Here is a 22,281-nt window from a genome sequence, read left to right as displayed (position 1 = left end):
TGTACACAAAACAATTACAGCGCATTACTGGTTCAATTTTAAATGACAATTCCCATCCATTGCACACAGAGTTTCAGCTCCTCCCCTCTGGGCGTAGGTTTACAATCCCTAAGTGTAGAACAAAAAGACACAAAAACAGTTTTGTCCCTGCTATGCTTTGCACAGGTGTTTATTTATTGTTGCTTTTATGTATGTATTTACTATTTCTATATATACATTTTAACCTTTATCTACGTTTTTGCAGCCTAAACATGTTTTATTTTATTTTGCTGTTTTATTTTGTTTATTTTTCTGTATATTGTCACAGAGTTACGAATCTTTCACAAGCCACGTCTTCTGAGCATTCTGACACAAAAATGGCAATTTTTTTGAGGGACAAATCATGAGGAGAAAATCAACTTTGAGACCTGTCTGTTCGCAACTCACTCTCGCGAGATCTGGCGACAAAGCGAGGCTTGTTACGGTATTAGGTGTTACGGTCTCGCGAGAACAAGTGGTGTTTGCTAAACTGTGTCAAAACGTCTACGAACGTCCTAGCTAACTACATGTCGTACTGCTAAATATGACTGTTAGCTGCGGAAATATCTGAAGTTATAAAATGTGAAAATATAAAACCATTATTATTGATGTTAACAATACCACACCCACTTAGCAGACAGGAAGTGTGCATGGTTTCATAGCATTGGCGAAGCTTGTACTGCGCCATCTCTCCTGTATCCAGTATCTCTGGAGCTATGCTGCTGACTGAGCCATCTCTGCTGTATCTAGTATCTCTGGAGCTATGCTGCTGACGTGTAGCTAGGTAGGAAGTCACTCGGTCTGTTCTCTACTAGCTATTAACTCTTAGCCCTTCATCACAACCCTTTGTCAGATATATACCACTATGAAAAAATCTGGCTTTGAACTTAGGTAGCTATCTGATATAATAACACCGACAGACAAACCGGGCCGGTTGGACAGGTAGGGCTAACAGGCTTTAGTGCTAACTGTAGCTAACATTACAGCTAAACGATACTGACACATTGCTAACTGACACTAAGCGGGTAGTATAATAATAATAGTATAAATAATACGTAGTGTTACATTGTTGCTACAGGACAGAAAGGGTTTTCACACACAGTGACATGTATTTATCCCACAAAGCTGACTGTGTTTAGCCCAGGTAACTTCTGATCAATTGATGGGTTCAGTTTCTAAACCATACATTGTATTGTATTTAAATAATATGTTTTTGAATGAGTTGGTTGGACCATAAAACACAAAAAAAATTGTGAAAATGTTCTTGGTGGCTTAAATGATGTTTCCAGATGTCTTATCTTTTCAAATTCCCAAAGATATTTCATGCACAGAGAAAATTAGCAATTCCTAATATTGGAGAAGGTGCAACCAGGGAATGTTTGATATTTTTCTTAAAAGAAATTGTCTACATTTATTAATCATTTTTAAAGTGTTTTTTTCCCCCCACAACAACAGAGTAATTGCTGTCAATTGAGTCTTTGATTGACTCATTTTTAGGATCTACCCAAACAGCTCTGTTGTGGCAATGATCAGCTTTTTAGCATCCAGTAGACAAACATTCTGTATCTACTAGTATTTTCTGTTTTGGAAGTGTATTGCTTTAGTTTTGCTTTCAGTTTCTATTTTACAGTTTAGGGCTGCCACAGTTGAATATTTTTCTATTGAATCATCCATCGACTATTTTATTGATTAATTTGAATGATTTATTTTCCTTCAAAGAAATCTAATTGACCATTTCATCAAAGTTAAAACTGTATGTCATTGTATAAAGTAGTGTCTTGTCACTAAATTGAGAATAGCTGATCCACATTAAACCAACATTAATGTTACACAGAATTGTTATTTCTTGAGATAACACGTGCCCACAGATCCAGAATGCAGTCCACTTCTACAGTGCTGTTGTAAATGTGAACAGCTGGACACATGCATTTGTGATGATTACATTACTTATGATAAAAAAAAATTCTTGTCCATGCTTAAAACCTCCTCCTCCTAGTGAGTTCTCCAAAACTCGGGTTTAACACAGCTAACTCACTGACATCAGCTAGCTAGCATTACAGTTAACAGCAGTTAGCATGTAGCATCACTTCAGCAACAAGTATGTATTGGAAAAATTATCAATCTCAACTCTAAAACAATAACAACTCATGACACACTGGATGACTTATGTTGAAAAAAAAATATTTTTAAATTCTTGGCCCAGGAGAATCAACCATTCACCACACAGAGAGAGCAGGCATGGTGTCATTTCTGAAAACCTTTCCCCCTCACTTGAGGATATTAAACCACATTTCGTGCCATGGCGAGGACTAAACATTGATAACATAGGACCAAGCAGCCTTGGCTGGCATAGCATAAGTCAAAGCTGACTGCAGCTTGACAGTGAACTAGGATGAAAGTCATAATATAATTTGGAAAACTCCACCACAAGTAAAGGTTTCTGTCCATCAGGAAACTATGTAAATCACCAAGAGTGTAGACAGAACAGTCTGAGGACATCAGAGGGAGCTATAGCGTTCCTGCTAACTCAGTCTCTCTTAACAACCAGTTCAGTGTCACCATAGCTGCCCTGCCAGTAGCCTACATGAGGATAAATGGTGCCATGCTGCAGTGGCAGGAGCTCCCCTGCTAACTTCAATGAGCACTCAATGAGAATGACAAATACAAATTAGATCAAACAAAAAAGACTGGTCGATTCAATATATTGATGTCAACGCATTTTGAGCATTGACTCTATTGGTTATGTCAACAAAATGTTACATCCCTGTTATAGTTGATTATTACACAAATGCTGCTTCATTGATTCCTTTGTACAGATCTCATCGTCATGTTTATATAACAGTGACTGGCCACTGTATATGCAATATGTTTATGCATTCATTGCATTCTTGTCATTGGTACATATAGTCCTCCAGTGTCACAGGATAAGGTCATGAACAATTTGAGTACCCAGTCTGAATTCACTCTATATAGTGCATGGTTGTGTGTTTTAACTTGCTCATGCCTAAACCTTGCTGTTCCAGGGGTTTGTAGCAGACTCACTGGACCACTGTAGATGAAAGACAGAGGATGTCGCACATAAATTAATGCTCTTTGCTTTCCACAGGTGTGGTTGAATGCAGAGGTTTTATGAAGACGTGTGAGTGACTTGCAAAGCAACTATGGGTAAAAGGAAAGTGCCAGATCTGTACAGAGCCCCCTTTCCACTATATTCCATTAAAGTGGACCCTAGAACAGGGCTGGTGATCACAGCAGGAGGAGGAGGGAGCTCCAGGACCGGCATAAAGAATGCTGTGGTAAGAACTAAGGATCAACTGTTTTCCTGATTGAACTGTTTAACAGGATGCTATGGTGGCCCTTAAAGTTCACTGCACTGCAGCACTGCAACACATATGCAGTATTCTTAAGTTGTGGTGCATTAAGCTTTCAGAGCCACCACAGTAGAAGAGGGTATGATGCAATGATGTTAAGTCTCAGTGTATGAATGGAAATCTGGCTTTATAACGATATATATCATGACTGTGTTTCAGCAATTCCTGGATCTCCAGCTGGTTGGAGAACACCAGTTCAGTGCCAGTCTCCTTCACTCTCATGATACCGACACACGCGCCACCATGAACATGGCCATAGGTGACGGTGTGATTGCTGCAGGACAGGACGGGACCTGCTGTCTGATGAAGTTTAAACACTGCACACAGAAGGAAAAAGACAAAGCTGCTGATAAAAATGGTGAGGTTTACTTCCACAATCTGAAATATACCTGCTACATTAAAAAGATCATCAAAATCATGTTACATAATCACATTGATTTGATGGGTGGCTTATTCATTATTCACAGCATATTTTAAATGTGCCAGTTTTGAAATGTATTACATTGTTCTATAACTGTAGTGATGGTTGAAGGGAGGAGTTTGGTCTTTGAGATTCACAAAAATATGTATGACAGACAGTGTCTTTCCACCAGAGATCAACCAGTAAAGATGATAAACAATACAATATAGATTTTTGAAAATGTACACCAAGTGCCTGTATAACTGATAGAAGGGAACTGGTTATCAACTGGAGCGGCTTCTACAGTCTTTACCCAGGCATGTGCAGCATTAACTGAAGCATAAGTTGTAGGGATGACGCCGGACCGATCGGCAACTGATCGGATCGGCCCGATATGATAAAAAAATGATCGATCGAAAAATCAGAATGCAGTAAATAAAGGTCAATCAAGGTAATCTAGTAGAATCTAGTAAATAAATGATTACAAGGTTAACATAAATGAAAGACTATAGGCCTGTGCAGGAGTGGATGAATTGATGGGGGGGTGTGATTGATCGGTTCTGATCGGTAATCGGATCGGTGAGGCTTTAGGTGATCGGTATCGGTCCCAAAAAACCTGATCGGACCATCTCTAATAAGTTCAATATCTGCAGTAATATGGCATTAAATGATATGCCTGTAGGCAAATTAGGTTAATGCAAAAAGTGACTGGAAGTGGCTGGAATAATGTCCAAATATTATAAATTGTATATGTCCAAAGTGAGGCTAAGATTATAAGTTATTATATTGGCCTTTTTAAGTACAGTTGGAATTTTCTGCATATTTGGTAGTGTACAGTGAGTGTGGCAAAAGGAAAGATTATCCTTTTTTTTCATGACATGCTCTTTTTTTTCGCAATGAACAAAGGAATTGCAATAAAAGGAAAAATAAGAGGAAAAATTCAGAAGCGCTTTAAAAAAAGGTCTGTCTGACTAAAATATTGTTTTTATAATTTACTGAGCTGACTTTGTGAGCTGTTCTATTAAAAATAACAGCATGTATCTTTTCCTGCTTACAATTATCAACTTATTAAGTCTTAAAAGTTTCAATACTCACAAAGTAGCCTCATGTTATCTAAACTGCAGTGATGGAAAATATTTTAAAATTAAATATTTTAAATATATTTTAAAATTAAATATTTATATTGTATCTTCTTTAAAATACTAATACTAATGTAGTAAACTGCCTGTTTGTTTGAAGGCCAATTTAAACCCAGGGTGGACACATGGTTGTGCAAAATAACATTCTTCTAACATTCTTCTTCTAATTCTGACAAACGTGGTCGTTCTATTGATGAATTTTAATCTGATCCTCTGAAGTTAAAATGTTTTATAGCAGGTTAGGTGTGCAGCCGAGGTTGTGATTTCCCCTAGATGTGATGGTGGCTTTGATGTCATCTTTTGTGTTTACTTGCATATTCGTTTACATAATAGTGTCACCAACATTTTAGTCAACATGATTTCAGACAGCAGGCTTTTGGACCTGAGCGCTGCACATAGGCACATTTTCACAGTGCCTAAGCCAATTAAACAAAAATACAAAATACTGAGACACGTTTTATTAATTTTTGGTCAGTGCTTATGAGCGATAACACATCTGCACGCGCGACTTATGACTCAAATATGACACCATAACTGCTCTCGTCTGCTCCCCGAATCTGAGTTTGAACCGGTTGTCATTCAAATGTATCACATATGCCCTCTGCGTGTGGTATGTATATATCACGAGTATATCAGTGTTAGGAATTGGAAAGATTACAATTAGATTGTTTATCGAATCATTTCTGCTGGAGTATATCACATTAATACTACATTTCATTTGATTTATTTGTATGCTTCTTTCAGTGACTACAGTCTCTTGTATTGCTATATACGTACTAAAATAAAACTGGCACCAATCAAGCTGTGCTTTTAGACAAGTGCTCCTGTACTAAGCATGACAGTTAAATGTAGCCTGGGAAAATTAATGTAGCTGTAACAGTTCAACTCAAATAGACCATAGAAGTTATTGGTTATCAGATGTTCAGAAAATGTCAGTATCATATATTACTAAATATATGTGTAGTAATATGTCTTTGTTCACAAAATCCCATGTTTTTTTATGAATCCAGTCTTTGTTATTCATAAAAATGAGTGTGTTCTGTGCAGCAGGGAGCAGCGCGGCGCAGGGTAATGCCAGGCGACGAGCTGGGAAGAAAGACAAAGCTGGAGAGGATGAAGCTGCAGCATCTGGAGACATGTCAGATATGAAGGATGAGACGGCTCATATCTCTGTGACTAGTTTGGCTGAAGTGCAGTCAGACCTGAACCCCAAGGACCCACTCCAAAAGGTGGTCCGGTTCAGCCCTGACTTGAGCCTTTTGCTGACAGGTGGCACAGATGGACACATACGAGTGTGGGAGGTAAAGATGTTCTTTTCATTTTAACCTCTTACAGCACAGTTTTAAAACTACTGTACTTGAAAGAAATTGATATCACATGAAACTAGAAGACCTGAGGAATCCATTGGTAGCAACCATGTTGTCGGGAAGATGGGAAACTATTTCTTCAAAAGAAAGACTGAAGTGGCCATTTTTAAAGGGGTCATTTGACCCTTGACCTCAAGATATCTGGATGAAATGGGTTCTATTAGTACCTACCAATCTCGCCTTTACAGACATTCCCACTTTATGCTGTACCATGCAGTTTAAGGCCAGTTTTTGACCTCTAGGATAATAATAATATAAAGTAAAAACATTTAGTTGCAGTACTTAAGTGTTACAATGGAAGGGAAGACCCTGGGACACTGTCCGTAATGTAGATTTTGGCATGTGCTACAGACATGTATGATGTGGTGTGACTGGTTTGTAACATCAGCTGTAACCTTTGGGTTAAGGTGTGTTTCATGTACTTACTGAGCCAACCAAGTAGGGGTCGCCATCTGGCAGGTCATGTTTTCCTGGAGGAAACGTGTACAGTGTAAGCTATTGAATTATTATGTATGCTGTTATATGAATCTATGTCCTGTCTACTCCTCGGAAATCAGCACTTCATTCTCGCATGCAGAAAAATTTGGGTTTTTTCACCGTGCAGCAGATTGTTTTGCTGCTGTTTTGTGGACAGCGAGGGGTTAGCTGGAGCAGCTAGGGCAGTTGGTGGCTAGTGCATGTGCACTTAAATTCAGGTTGATTGGGACATATCAAGAAAGATGTGCAGAACCTGGCATGAGCACAGTTTGAAACATGTGGAAATACATTTGCATATGTACATTTGCATATGTACTGTGTGAGTAAGAAAGCTGTACATGTTTTGATGCCTGAGGCTCCTGCTATCTCACCCTGAAAATCCACCCCACCCACAATCCCAAGTTTCAGGGGTTGAACTGTTGCTTCATTCCATCAGACATAAAATAGGTAATAACTTGTGTTATCAAAACCAAATTGAATGATGGGTTCAGCTACAAATATACATGAGTTGACCTAACTGGACACTGGGCATATGCATTGATGACTTGATTTGGATTGTATGTCCTTGATTCTTCTACAGTTTCCATCCCTGAAGAAGAAGTATGACTTCAAAGCCCATGAGGGGGAGATTGAAGACTTGGATATGAGTCCAGGGAACAAGGTGAAGCATTGACACCTCATGAGAATATTTAATGTAGGCTGGGCAATCCTGGAGTGTGTGTGTGAGAGTGTGTGTGTATAAATGAAGAAAATATCAACAGAATAAAAAAATGAATCTCCTAAAAGGTACAAATAAATATATTTTGTGTTCTCTTGCAGCACCTGGTGACTATTGGCCGAGATTTCTCCTGCAGCGTATGGAGTGGCAGCCAGTTGTCTATGAGTCTTAAATGGCTTGAAACCATGCCTCAGATAGCTGAGAAGACTTATCGATATATGGCTTGCAGGTAAAAAGAAAAAGAAAAATTCTTCTTTGAAAGAGAATGCCAGCTGTTAACCTTACCGTATAAAACATGGATAATATGGCAATGACTCTTCATGATTGTATTTATGTGTATTTCAGGTTTGGGAAGGTAGAAGACCAAAAAGATGCCCTGAGGCTTTATACAGTCCAGATCCCCCATAAACGAGACAGAAAACCTCCTCCTTGCTACCTCACCAAGTGGGATGGCAAGAGCCTCCTGCCCATGCTGACAGCTCCCTTTGACACTGAAGTTGTCTCCTGTCTGGCCGTCAGGTAACTCATACATTTACAGGTACATTTGAAAAAATTAGAATATCATGACAAAGTTCAATATTTTTTGTCAGTAATTTCAGAAAGTGAAACTAATACATTATATAGATTTATTACACATAGAGTGAAATATTTCAAGCCTGTTTTTCTTGATGATTCTGGCTTAGAGAAAATGAAAACACAAAACTCAGTTTCTCAGAAAATTACAATATTGTGGAAAAAGTTCAATATGTGAGTCCACAGTCAGTCAGTGGTGGTTTGGGGCCATGTCCTCTGCTGGTGTTGGTCCACTGTGTTTTCTGAAGTCCACAGTCAACATAGCAGCCATCTAGCAGGACATTTTAGAGCTCTTCATGCTTCCACAAGCTCTTTGGAGATGCTGGTTTCATTTTCCAGCAGGACTTGGCACCTGCCCACACTGGCAAAGGCACCAAAAGCTGGTTCAGTGACCATGGTGTTACTGGGCTGGACTGGCCAGCAAACTGGGCTGACCTGAACCCCATAGGAGTCTATGGGCCAAATATTGGGTGTATAGAACATACTTTTCAGAAGCCTGACATTTGAGTTTAAAATCATTCTGCTTATGTAATATTCTAATTTTCTGATCTTACTGATCTTATGTAATATTCTAATTTTCTGAGAAACTGAGTTTTGTCTTTTCATTATCTGTAAGCCAGAATCATCAAAATTACAAGAAAAACAAGCTTGAAATAGTTCACTCTATGTGTAATGAATCTATAATATATGAGTTTCTCATATAATATTGAACTTTTTCACGATATTCTAAGATGAGATGTCCGTGTATACTATAGCTAGGGGTGGTAATCCGATCCAATAGGTACTGAGCTCTGATACTGATGATTCCTAGTATGTATAAACTGCCTGCTATTTTTTTGTCATCTGTCTTTTTAAACTGACATAGTCACTTGTGTTGCTTTAAATTCTATAAAAATATTTTGGTCTCTTTATTCAAATGGCAATGCATTTTGTAATTGGCAATTCAATGCATAATTTTCTTGCAAAATGTCAATGAAATCCTCAATTCAGTTTGAGTAATTTTGACTAAAAATGCCATTGTTTTTTGGTGTCTTTATTTTAATAACTTGGCATAAACAGCTCACCTACAGTCTATTGCATTGACATTTACATATCACCACACTCTTTTTGTTTCAAAATTCAAATGGAAACACCATCTGTCAGTCCACAAGGTACTTATGACGTCAATTCCCTCACTGTAACACCCGGAACATACAACATTAGTTTTATAGTAAGGCCGTCTCAGGTATTAAATCTTAAAAGAGTGTTGGTGGTTAATATCTTGCTAACCACCTAAACTAATGCTAGCATTGTTTGTTAAAGTTGACTAAGTTCACTGCTGGTTGCTCATACATTTGTAATGCTAGTGACAGCAGCAATGGCAGATTGCAACTTCAGGTGGAATGCACTTATTGTAAGTCGCTTTGGACAAAAGTGTCTGCTAAATGACATGTAATGTAATGTATTACTTACAACATATAAACCAGCTCTCTCAAGTAAGCCCATAGGCAGTAAAAAAAACTATTGGAAGTTTACAATGTAAAAAGCACATTTATTATGCTATACGCTACAATACGACAGCTGGCACATAAGTAAGGGCACTGCTTCATCCCTTTGTCTCACAAAGCTGATGTACCTAAGCACGAACAGGATTGTTATTATATTTTGATAACGGGTTATGGATGATCCAAGTGACCCACCAATCTCCAGGCCAAGTGGAAAATAGTGTTTTCAGGAACTCAAACCTGACCATATTGACCATGACTAGAGCAAAATGACTTCAGATCCCCAGGTTGCCCACTACCAGATGATGTACACCACTTTAGGTGCCATATGCTGTTGACCTGCTATCTCCCCCTAAAAATCCACTGTCCCCTCAACCCCAAATCTGTGTACAGTTGGCAGTTAGGAAGAAAGACTAGGGGCTAAGGTGGTTTGTGAATAACTTTTCTTTACCAATGTACCAATGTATTTGTACAGGGTAGCTTTATAAATACGGCCCCAGAAATCTATTTTTTTCATGCTTAGAGAACCACATACTTCAGATTGTCGTGGTCAGCCCCTGCATGTTTGTGAACTCACACAGTACACTTAATGGAATGCTGGACCCCAAACTAAACCACCAGACCACCTATTTGAACCTCTAAGATCTTAACGTGAGTCAGCAAGATGTAACTTCTGTTACCACTTGGATAGACATCTGTTGTAGATTATCTTTCAAGACAACTCACAGAGGCTGGACTGGTCAGACTAAGTCTTCCCCTGCACATCATGATATTAACTTGAACCTTGTCTTTGACAGTGACTCTGGCACCTTTCTTGGCCTTGGAACTGTGACAGGCTCAGTGGCAATCTATATCGCTTTCTCCCTACAGGTAAAGATAATGTGGGCACACATCTTAACGAAGGGAGCAGGAATTAACCAAGCAGCCCTGCTGTATCATGATAACCTGTCCTTACTCTCTGTGCTTGTAGAAGCTGTATTTTGTGCAGGAATCCCATGGCATTGTTGTGACAGACTTGGCCTTCCTGCCTGACGTGCTGAAAGGCAAAAATATCAAAGGGAATAATGAAATAGCCATGTTGAGTGTAGCTGTGGACAGTCGCTGTCAAATACATGCTGTCCCCAACCAAAGTAAGTCATCATTCAGTCAACACACTCAGACCATGTATAACAGCTTCATACCTTTCACCCTTTAACCTTGGTCCTTGGTTTTCCATTTTCTCTAGGATCCTTTCCTATCTGGCTTGTGCTGTTCTTCTGTGGCCTCATGGTTGTGGGGATCATCGTCCTCCTACAGTACCTCTTTCCAGGATTTATTTAAATCATGCAAGTGTTGTCACAGGTCAGGGTTTATGGAGCTTGGAAACATCTTCACATGACTTATTCACTCTTGACATCAGCAGCCCTCAGTCCAACATCAAAACCTCTGAGTGCTGCATCACATCTCCCAGCTGAGCCTATGAAGGGTCCAGCTGCAGCGCCCACTCTGAACAGCTTTTATGGTGCCCTGACATTCCTCAGCTCTTACTCAGGGTTGTTCCTCTCAGACCTGTAAACCCAGTGGAATCAAACCAGGATAAACTGGGAGATTTTATGTTGATCTATACCAATTACTCTTAATCTTATTCGGATTCATGGTGGAGAGCAGAAGGGTTCAGGTTTATTAATCTTTAAAGTCTGGGATCTTTTTATTGACATGTTTAAGGAAGAATGTAAAACTATATAAATGGTTGATTCTTAATGTGTCTCGTTTTATTTTTTGTTTACACATAGACACTTTGAATTGTCCATTAGTCCCTGAATAACATCTTTTTATGTTTTACATTGTATCTGGTAGTGGGCAGCAGAGAGCGGACAGTCCTCTGGTAAAGGACTGTCATTCAAATATTACATCATTCATTTTTCTCTGTGTGAGGGCTGTTTCTTTTAAGAATATTTTTGTCTAGGTAGTAAAACTGAAGGTGGACAGGAAAGGAGGGAGAGTGACATGAGTTGGAATCAAACCCAGGCTGCTGTTAAGCACTCAGTCTTAGTACATGGGACGTATGCTCTACCGGGGCGCCCCAGTATAATGTTGTTTTTTAATTCAACCCTGATTCCAGAGGAATTGGTGTGCTGTGAAGACGGTAGATTAAAAAAAGAAACATCACCTACCTTCAATTGAATATAGTACAAACATGGAATTTTATTTTTAAACTGATTAACTTTTTTGTTGTTTTTTTGCATTTTGCACAGCATCCCAATTCTTTGAAATCGGTGTATATCAGCAAAACAACATAAGTTTCTATAAGCATATAAGAAGCAGGGAGATGTGTAAACTTAATGTAAATGTTATTACAGTAAGAGTTGGACATTTCCCTTTTTTATGAAGACTTAATTTAAACAATGACTGTAAAGGTTGCCTAGCAGATGTACAAAAATGTGAATACATTTTTTTAAAATGATGCCCATATAATCGCTACTAACTTGATTGAAGAAATGCAATATTAAAAAAGGTAGATTATAAGGAAAAAAATCACTTTTGGTCTCTGTGCTTTATGCTTTGCAATCCAGTCTGGTCTATAAACTTTACAACAATAAAAAAATGAAGTAAAAAGCATGCAATGACTGATTGTTGTTTTTTTTGCCACTTGTGGGCAGTGGAAACAAATTGTTAAGACAACACTGACCTGTCACCTTTATGTTGATAGCAAAACGATTTGTCTTCTTCATCCTGTTTTTCCCCAATCATTGAAAATCATATACATACAAAACAGAACACAACCCTTCAGAAATTAATTCAGATATACAAAGAACATGTATGTAACAAGAATACATGTCAAGGATAAAAATTAAAACTAAACTTTCACCCCTTCTGAGGGTAAAGGATATTCATTTTGTACATTTTTAGGGCCCGAGCAGGCAACGACCTGCGAGGTCCCTATTGTATTTTGAATGATTTTTTTTTTCTTCTTCCCAAATGATCGCATTTTTCACTGCCTGAACATACCCCAAAACTCATGAAACTTTAAATATAAGTCACACCTGGCGAACAATTTGGCGAAAGTGCGTTTTGGCTAATAACTCCCACATACTTTATCGCACATTCAAAAACCTTATATCCACGCGTTCACTGAGTTGTGCTGAATTTCGTGATATAGGCCACGCCCATTTTCGCCCAGAGTTTTTTTCCGCATATTTGCAAAATGTCGTAAACATACTTTTTCGAACTCCTCCTAGGCAATTTCATCGTTTTGCACCAAACTTTGCACACAGCATCTATGGACCCTCATAACAAAAAGTTATTAAAATAATTTTTATTTAATTCTCCACATTGGTGTGTCTGAATGACATGAAACTCAAGATCCTACTTCCCCATGAGCCCCTGAGGCTCTGTGCAAAATTTTGGCCGATGACCACTAGGTGGCGCTCTTTAAATTGAAGTATTTTATATCTCCAAATCGGTTGGTCAGATTAACACCAAACTTGTTATACTTATTGTCAATGCCCTCCTGAGGATAACCCTAGAAGGTTTTATTGATCGGCCCCTAGGTGGCGCTCTGGTGGCAGTCTAATTTAATATTTGGCACTGTGCCCAGACCATAAGACTTAAGGCAATGAAATTCATTATCATTATCATGTTTTTTTTTAATCTTTTTATCTATGTTATTTACTTCATACTGCAAACAAAATCTACCTCTGGGTACAAATAGAGTCCTCATACACACACCCAAAAGAGGAGCATATCACACATCATTCAACTTAAGACAGTAGGAGTTAAGAAATGGCAAGTTAAATAAAAAAATTAAATTAAAAATTATTAAAAGTTCTTAGAGGTCCAGACTATACTTAGATATTGATGTGAACTAAAATACGAATAGCAAAAAAAAGGGAAACAGAACAATAAACAAAATAAAACAGCAAAATAAAATAAAACTTGTTTTGGCTGTAAAAAACGTAGATAAAGATTAAAATGTATGTATAGAAATAGTAAAAACATACATAAAAGCAACAATAAATAAACACCTGTGCAAAGCATAGCAGGGACAAAACTGTTTTTGCGTCTTTTTGTTCTACACCTAGGGATTGTAAACCTACGCCCAGAGGGGAGGAGCTGAAACTCTGTGTGCAATGGAATTGAACCAGTAATGCGCTGTAATTGTTTTGTGTACAAGGACTCCACGTTGGGCTGTGGCGCACCAATCAGTCTGCTAGACCACTTTACAATTTGGTTGACTGAGTTTTTATTTTTCAATGAGAGGTTGCCGTCGGGGTGTGTGCGTTACAGGGGCCAATCTATACCACCCCTATGAATTTCATTGCCTTAAGTGTGGAAAGTAACTATGTACATTTACTCAAGTACTGGACTTAAAGTAAAATTTTGAGCTACTTTTATGTACATTTTAAGTAACTTTATACTTCTACTCCACTACATTTTGAGACATAAATTGTATTTTTTATTCCTCTACATTTAGCTGACAGCTTTAGTTACTTTTCAGGTCAAGATTTAAAATGAAAAACATTATACATTTAAAATGATTACCCATTTTTATAAATTAAACCACTTTCATGTTTTTTTATTTTTTTTTATTAGGTAGTTAAAATGAGCAGAGTGAAGTCATTTCACAGTGTGGTATTAGTACTTTTACTGAAGTAAAGGATCTGAACACTTCTTCCAGCACTGTCTTTTTTACTTCTTTACTTTTTTTTAGCTTTTTTAAAAAAAAATTATTTTTTATTTTTTATTTTTTTAAAACATTTTTTTCTGCGCTTCTGCGCATGCGCGGCCCTGCTGTGCTCCTGCGCATGCGCGGCTTTTTCCAGCTTCTGCGCATGCGCGGCGTTTCTGCGCACGCGCATTTTTCAGAAAAACCGCGCATGCGCAGAAGGGGAAAAAAGCGCAGGAGCACAGAAAAAACAAAAAAATAAAAAAATAAAATAAAATAAATAAAAAAAAATGTTAAAAAAAGTAAAAAAAAAAAAAAAAGTAAAGAAGTCAAAAAGACAGTGGTGGAAGAAGTGTTCAGATCCTTTACTAAAGTAAAATAAACTTTTAAGTGGTTTAATTTATAAAAATGGGTAATCATTTTAAATGTATCATGTTTTTCATTTTAAATCTTGACCTGAAAAGTAACTAAAGCTGTCAGCTAAATGTAGAGGAATAAAAAGTACAATATACGTCTCAAAATGTAGTGGAGTAGAATTATAAAGTTACATAAAATGTACATAAAAGTACCTCAAAATTTTACTGTAAGTCCAGTACTTGAGTAAATGTACACCACGACGTCAGCATGCCCCGACACGCGTGTACTGCGAGGGCCCGTTCAGTACTGCTTGTTTTTTATTTGTTTTTGGGAACATTTCACATCCATAAGAAGAAAAATGGGCGGACTCTAAACCTAATTTAGAATTTTTTCACTAAGCACCAGCCTAAACAATGAGAAGGCAACAAAACCCACTATATTAGTGATACATATTTTCCACTGTTGTTATTTTCAATATTTTTTCGGTAACATGTTTCTTCTTAATAAATTGTTTTATCACTTTTTTTTAAATTTGTCGGTGTTTTATTTATTTGTTTTATTTATTTATATGTATTATTTGTTTGCTTGTTTATTTATTTTACTTTACTTATTTTTTTGTCTGTATATGTGTTTTCTAAAATAAAATGTATTTTTTTAAATAGAGTATATCGGCGCACAGCGTCAAGAACTTGCTGTTAATAAATAAATAAAAAACACATTAACAGAAGTAGCCTTGAAGTAGTAATATTAGTATTTTGTTCGAAGTGGAGCTTTTAGTTTAAAACCGGTAGGTGGCAGTAAATCAACTTGAATGATGCCATCCGCTTCTAAAAAGGGAAGAAGAAGAAGAAAAAACAACTGAGCAGAAGAAGAAGACGAAGAAGAAGAAGAAAAAATGGAGGCGGCAGTGTTCATTCTTTCACTTGTAGACTGCTGTGCACTTATTTTCCTTTCGGTCTACTTTGTATCCTTTTTGTATGTGTTATGTGTTACTCGGCGGGTGTCGAGGTAACCCTTTGAAGCGGTCAGGTGGCCGAGAGCACCTATGAATTCCTTTTTACATGCTAGTAAAGTGAATGTCTTGTTGATGGCGCTTAGTGTGACTAGCTAACCGGTTAGCCGTGACAGGCTAACGTTAGCGTAAACTCAGTTAAGATGAACCTGTTTAAACAGCAGAGTCACTGAATTACAATGTGTTGTTAAAGAAAACCATAAAACCCGTTATTATATGGAAAGGTATACATTGAATCGACTTAACATACTAGGTGATAAAAACAATATTTGGTTGCTAAGTTACCTCTCTTACTGATACAGCCACTTGTCTGCTCAAAATATGTGACCATTACTGTTGATTTGTGAGGCATTTAGGCTACTAATGACCTTAAAGTTATTCATACGACAATAACTTGTAAATTGTTCTTGTCTCTATCGTTGCTATAACACTATATTCAACTCTTGTGGCAAATTAGCGTTATTTAATGAGATTCCCCTTTTGTTCTTGGCATACATGAAGGAAAAGTCACTTTAAGTGCAAATTATATTCATTGGGTCCCGTGAAAGAACCAGTAGTTCACTAGTACTAGTAGCATGGCTTATCACTAATGGATTGTTTATTTAATTACTCTGAAGCGGTTTCGAAAATCCTGTAGATATTATAACTTATAAAGTAATAGAAAGTTAAGATGATATGAAAATGTTCGTGCATGAGGCCCATTGTTTGATCCAAATTGATGTGTAACAGTCTCTTGTAGGGTGTATGCTCTGAACCTATTTTGCCCAGTTGAATAGAGCTGATACAGACACTGATTTGGAAAAAAAAGATTTTCTTTTTGCAAGATTATCACCGCATTGTTTGTGGCAACTTGACTTATAATTCAGATAATCACCCTGTCTGATCTAGAATGTGACTACATCAATGCTCGAGCCTGCTGCTCCAAGCTGAACAAAGTAAGTGACATAGTGATGTCAGTGGGCATACACATACTTGACTTTTTTTTTTTTAACCTGAGAAAAGTTTATTAGTATTCTGATCTATGATTATGTATGTTCTTTTTCTAGTGGGTAATTCCAGAGATGGTGGGCCAGTGTCTCTCCACGATGCTAATGTTGGTCTCAGTTCACTGGTTCATCTTCCTCCTCAACCTGCCTGTAGCAGCCTGGAACATTTATAGGTATGCTCACAATGCAGTAATTTCCTGCATTGTCTCTCTGAGGGCATGCACTTCTTCTGGGTTGTGTTATGGCGATAGATATTCAGTTAAGATAGAATAGATATTTCTTAATTATCCGTTGAATTGAAAACAATATTCTAAATCATCGAGCAGAACCACCTCATGGCAACACTAGATTCTTAGATATCTCATTCACTAGATAAGCCAACAGACATTCCTATTTTATCTCTCAGTTGAATTTTCATGGAATATAAAATATTCTGTTACAATCCTGACTCCAAAAAGCTGGGATGATGTGAAAACCAAAAGCATTAAATTCAGAAAGAGTGTATATTCACAAAAAATAGTTTCCCAGTTTGAACGTTAGACTTGGATAGATATGACTTACAAATCATTTAGATATGTTTATATTGTATTTTACTAAATGTATATGAATAATTTACAAACTACATAAACTATCAACATTTTATCCATATTACACCCCTGTAGTATTCCTCAGGTATGTACTATGCTGTGTTCACACCAAAGGGGAAGCAAATTTTGCCTTTAATTACTCGCGCAAGTTTGACCTGGGATAATTTGTGTTTACATTACTCGAGCAAGACGTGCTGTTGTAGATTGCTACTTTGTACTTACTTTGGAACTCAGATATGTAGGTGGGTAGTAACACGTTGCATTTACACTGTTACAATTAAGTAACTTGGATAAATTGTACTTGCAAAAGTAGTTTTAATGTAACATACTTTTTACATTTACCTGCTTATATTTGTGGAGAAGAAATGCTAATTTCACGTCGTTACATTGGGCTACATTCCGCTCGTTACTTTTCTTTTTACCCATTTTTTTATTCAATGCACAGTCTGTTAATTTCTGTCAGACTTCTGCCAAAGGCTCTGTCACATGACTCCGTTCCACTAAGCAAACATGGCCAGGCAGTCACATGACAGCACACAAAATCTCAGTGCCCAGTTACATACACAGCTGCACCGTGACCACTGTGGGCACGCAGGAAAGGATGAAAGGACAACAATGGCTGAAACAACGGCGTGTGATTCGGGATCGGAAGAGGCAAAGCACCCCTGGCTTCACATTCAAACTATAATAGAATTACAGACTATCAAAAATAACAACTATGTCATGCGCTACCATCTGTGTCTGCCTAAATTAACAAAATAATTTATTTTGTAGATATAGTGATAATTTAATTGATTATGGTTTAAGTTAAAGGGATATTGTTTGGCATTATCTAAATTTGCACATTACTTTTTTATATTTTGTCTATTTGATAACATTCATGCTCTGATTATTGAAGCAGAAGTTACTCAGCAGTTACTCAGTACTCTTTTTTTTATTTGCTTTTTTCCCCACTGAATACTTTCTTACTCTTACTCGTGTAATTATTTGGATGAATACTTTTTACTTCTCCTTGAGTCATATTATTCTAAAGTAACAATACTCTTACTTGAGTACAGTTTTTTACTCTACCCACCTCTGGCTCTATCTGGGTTCATAACATGATCTTGAAGTGCACACAGCTCAGTGAATTCACCGCCTTCTCCAGAAACTCCACATCCAGTGCTACTAGAGCCTGATCTGAGCCTTGTTAGATAGGATTGGTGCAGGATTTCTCAGCTGGAAATTAACTACAGACAATCTGTCTCAGCTGCACCTCTCTGGTGAGTGGCAGTTTCATAATTGGAGTGTCACAAACAATTATATATTCACCATTTCCAGCAAGTCACAAGTTGGCTGAATGAATGTGTGTTATACAGCGGTATGAAACCAAAATAAACACATTTTGCTATGATTTAATGCAATGAACGGACTAAAAGGATTCCAGAATATCCAGATCATGATCATGATATGTAAGAATCTGAATTCATTTCCAGACGACAAGCAAAAAAATAAAAGATTGATTAGGGCTATGCTATGCAGGAGAATCTTAAAACTGACAGGCCTTTGCAACACAGCCTCATATCATGCGAATATGTAGCATTAGCATTTCCCAACGCAAATTAGTATTTTTGCATTGAGTTTGTATCTAATCACACAACACGAAAGTTTTGCTTTGCGTTTGATGTGAACACACCATAACTGTCCAGTAGCAATGGCTGTCAGGCTCTTTGGTTTACTCTATTTTTTGTCCCTGCAGGTATGTGAGGGTTCCAATGGGAAACATGGGCTTGTTTGACCCAACTGAGATCCACAACCGCGGTCAGCTCAAGTCCCACATGAAGGAGGCCATGGTTAAACTTGGTTACCACCTGCTCTGCTTCTTCATTTATTTGTATAGGTGAGTGCAAAAGCTTTTAAAGATAACATTGACATTTAGGCTGCGTGTATATTGCATCAGGCAGTGTGGTGTTTCGCTGCAGGGCTGCACAGCGGTGAGGGAGTCACTCATGTTGTTAACAAAGACTAAAAAGACTGTTGTTTTCCGTCAGGGGTTTTTGATCCTGACATTATCTGCACTTGAAGGCAGCTTCATTCATTTTACAGCAGCTAGATGAGACAGAGGGACTGTGTTGCAGCTTCTGTTGCTGCTTGTTTTTTTCTACTCTCATATTTTTAAAAACTTTCTTGTACCCAAGTTGCCCCCTTCTTATGGTAGCAATAGAGGCAGGCATGTTTACTGTACTTTCTCACCAAAGCTGGTTAACTTGAGTCTGTTTCAACTTTTCTGCTAGTCTTTCTGCACATTTTTTTCTGCAGCTCCACCCACTACCCCCACTCAATTGAATAGAATTACTTGCATTTCGCTGCACTGCCGAATTTGGTCTGAACTTAGTGACATGTTAGTCCTTGTGGTGTTCTGCTGCTGTTGCCCATCTGGTTCAAGGTTGGCATGTTGTGCGTTCAAAGATGCTCATCTGCAGACCTTGGTTGAACAGTCCTCTTCACCATGTCTACATGCCAAAGGCCGCGTTCAGACTGCAGGCGAATCTGATTCAAATCAGATTCCTACTCAAATCCGATTTTTAGGGCTGACTGTCCACACTATTTTTAGCAAGTGTCCAAATCGGATATGGCTCTGTTCAGACTGGGCCACATTATTGACTGATCTGACAAGTTGCCATAGTAACGGCGTCAGAGCGTCTGACGTCGTCAGACGTCATATAATTGCGACAGCGACAAGAACAACAACAAACATGAGGGAGGCAGGTCACCTCAGTATATTGGCCTTATCAATGTCCAGTAGAGGTGCAGAACATCTCAGACGCACCAGGGGAGAAACCGGGCGGATGGACGCCTCCGTCGGGCCCGCATGAGTCGGGCGCGGCTGCCGGTGGACACCTCGTCTCCGCGCTGCCGGCGCTACGTGTAGAGTGACGTCACGGACAGTCAAAACCGATCTGAGTGTTTGGAGCTGTTCAGACTGAGACGCATCTGTCCAAATGCGATCTGAAACTACCTCCCAAAGGTGGTTTTGATCCGGTTTGCAAAAATAGGATTTCATGTGATTTGTGACTGTTCAGACTTCAAAAGAGCCATCCAGTTCCTTTCTGGATGGGCTAAAAATCGGATTTTGGCTGGCAGTCTGAACGAGGCCTAAGTGCATTGAGTTGCTGCCATGTAAGTGGCTGATTAGATATTTGCATGAACGAGCAGTTGAACAGGTGTACCTAATAAGTGTCTGGTGAGTATGACAGTGGAGGCTGTGCACAATCAGTCATGTTTTAACTCAAATCTTTTCCACCCTTGTTATTCTAGCATGATCCTGGCTCTGATCAACGACTGAAGCACCAAACAAGCTGCCAAACTCCAAACTCCAGGCTGTTTCCTCACATACATCCTGCTCCTGTACTGTATGCATAAACTCTTTCAGAACAGAAGTGTGACATTTACCACCACTGTCGTCCTACTGAGGTTTACGCTGTTATTTGTGTTGTCAGAATCCCAGGGTTTTGATTTGACCAGAATTCTAAGATTATTATTGAACCATTTCAGACTTCAGTATCATCATCACAAAATCTTCTACCAGTCGCTTTGTTTAATTGTAAAGGGGATCATTATTGAGGTTTCCTTTAAACCTCTGTTTGCAACAGTGACGAATTACAACATTAACATAGTGGCTGTAACAAATATTAGACATTTTTACACTGAAGAGAGCAAGTAGGCTTCCTAATGCAAAAATAAACTGAAATAGCCAGCCATATATAAAGTACAATGCAGAGTAATATTTCTCTGACTATCTAAATATAAGGTGGATTCTCTGAGTGTTTTTTCCACTAATGCCAAATTCTAAAAAAAAATGCCATTAGTGCTTTAAAGCTCAACTTGCATTGTGTTGTTGAGACCCTGTTCCACTGTCAGTTTTCCCTTTTTTCTTGGGCCTTTTCTTGTTTTCCCCCCCCCAAAGTACAGTAATACTTATGTGCCATTTGTCCCTGTCAGGCATATTTAATTTAGAATCCATACAACAAGGCTGCAGAATCAGATTGACAGTAGAAATGGTTTCCTGGTTTGTTTTTAATGTCACTCCTTAATGTTCTTTGGGTAGGAGCACAGACTACTGACACAATGTTTCCTCTCACACAGGCACAGTGCATACAGGTGACAAATAAGTAAAAATCCAACATTAAGTTATTAAAAGTATTACTTTATTTACAGAGCATTTTTTCAAATACAAAGTTACAAAGTGCTTTACAGTAAAAATAAGGAATATAAAGTAAATAAAGTAAAAAATATCATTGGTAGAAAGATGAATGAGATAAAAGTGAGTTTTAAGAGAAGATTTAAAGACGATACTGATTAACCCTGTTGAACCAAAATCTCCCATAGCTGATTTGCTGACTGAAGGACATACCAAATGATTCACATCATTTTCATCCACTTTCTCACCTCTTTATACGTGTACAATCATCTGCTGCTGATGTAGTGGTGTGGTCAGGGCATTCCTACCTGTTTAATCCTATGGTATTGTTAGGCCTTCATTTTTCTGAACTACCCCAGTTGACACATTTAGTCAAAATATCAATTGTTTTCAAAATAAAATGTTGAAATCAGTGGTTTGCGATGGTATTCAAGTGTATTGAAAACTATTATGCAGTTATCATCAGATGGTGGATTACTAACGGAATGAAGTGCTTCTGTTGTTACCACCTAATACTTTAGCTCATGGAAATGCCAAAATAACTGGTATAATGTGTAAGTAACTGAACTGAGCTTGGTGCTCACACACCTCAAACCTATTCTGAGACTTTTTATGCATACAGGGCCTGCCACACTTCCAGCATCACACTCCATCCCTGACCACCAACCACAGCTCAACCCACATGCATGTACACACAATATTTGATGTATATACAGTTGTATCTGCCTGTATGTATGCGCATGTATTTACACACATTGCTAAATGTGTCAGTTGCAGTGACGTGGTGCTGCACAGTTCAGAGTGAAGGATAATCACACGAAACTACATACACTTCAAGTGTTGTGTTGTGCTGGAAGTGTGTCACCTCCCAGAGCTGGATGCTGCATGAACCCAGAGGTTCATGTGTTTTGCTATTACAAAAAACGGTTCTGTTCAGTCTGAAAAAAATAATACTGTATGTGAGTAA

At 38.1% G+C, this 22,281-nt stretch overlaps 2 protein-coding genes across 5 annotated transcripts; both read left to right on the top strand.

Moving 5' to 3' along the window:
- The first annotated feature begins 629 nt into the window (after positions 1-629).
- On the top strand, positions 630-12,142 carry preb (prolactin regulatory element binding). Of its 4 annotated transcripts, none has more exons than XM_059340000.1 (10): positions 630-802; positions 3,125-3,314; positions 3,549-3,747; positions 5,976-6,229; positions 7,353-7,433; positions 7,592-7,719; positions 7,836-8,009; positions 10,345-10,417; positions 10,518-10,677; positions 10,773-12,142. In XM_059340000.1, exons 2-10 carry the CDS (start codon positions 3,180-3,182, stop codon positions 10,865-10,867), a joined length of 1,299 nt encoding a protein of 432 aa, XP_059195983.1. In that variant the 5' UTR covers positions 630-802; positions 3,125-3,179; the 3' UTR covers positions 10,868-12,142. The 4 variants fall into 4 exon arrangements, with proteins under 4 accessions (XP_059195983.1, XP_059195985.1, XP_059195982.1 ...); XM_059340002.1 differs by lacking the exon at positions 630-802 and adding an exon at positions 809-960 and having other exon boundaries at positions 5,979-6,229; XM_059339999.1 differs by lacking the exon at positions 630-802 and adding an exon at positions 809-960.
- Positions 12,143-15,368: 3,226 nt separating this feature from the next.
- Positions 15,369-21,936, top strand: cnih4 (cornichon family AMPA receptor auxiliary protein 4). Its single transcript, XM_059339836.1, has 5 exons — positions 15,369-15,513; positions 16,428-16,496; positions 16,608-16,720; positions 18,873-19,013; positions 20,432-21,936. Exons 1-5 carry the CDS (start codon positions 15,445-15,447, stop codon positions 20,457-20,459), a joined length of 420 nt encoding a protein of 139 aa, XP_059195819.1. The 5' UTR covers positions 15,369-15,444; the 3' UTR covers positions 20,460-21,936.
- Positions 21,937-22,281: the final 345 nt, after the last annotated feature.

The sequence above is a fragment of the Centropristis striata genome, chromosome 8, assembly GCF_030273125.1.
Source record: "Centropristis striata isolate RG_2023a ecotype Rhode Island chromosome 8, C.striata_1.0, whole genome shotgun sequence".
Lineage (NCBI taxonomy): Eukaryota > Metazoa > Chordata > Actinopteri > Perciformes > Serranidae > Centropristis > Centropristis striata.
The sequence above is the reverse complement of the archived record's forward strand: the minus strand, read 5'-3'. Positions and strand labels throughout refer to the sequence as shown.

Coding starts and splice junctions, on each gene's coding strand:
- preb (XM_059340000.1), top strand. CDS start 3,180: ATGGGTAAAAGGAAAGTGCCAGATCTGTACAGAGCCCCCTTTCCACTA. Junction 7,434..7,591: donor ATATGAGTCCAGGGAACAAG/GTGAAGCATTGA, acceptor GTTCTCTTGCAG/CACCTGGTGACTATTGGCCG. Junction 10,418..10,517: donor ATATCGCTTTCTCCCTACAG/GTAAAGATAATG, acceptor CTGTGCTTGTAG/AAGCTGTATTTTGTGCAGGA.
- cnih4 (XM_059339836.1), top strand. CDS start 15,445: ATGGAGGCGGCAGTGTTCATTCTTTCACTTGTAGACTGCTGTGCACTT. Junction 16,721..18,872: donor GCAGCCTGGAACATTTATAG/GTATGCTCACAA, acceptor TTGTCCCTGCAG/GTATGTGAGGGTTCCAATGG. Junction 19,014..20,431: donor TTCTTCATTTATTTGTATAG/GTGAGTGCAAAA, acceptor TTGTTATTCTAG/CATGATCCTGGCTCTGATCA.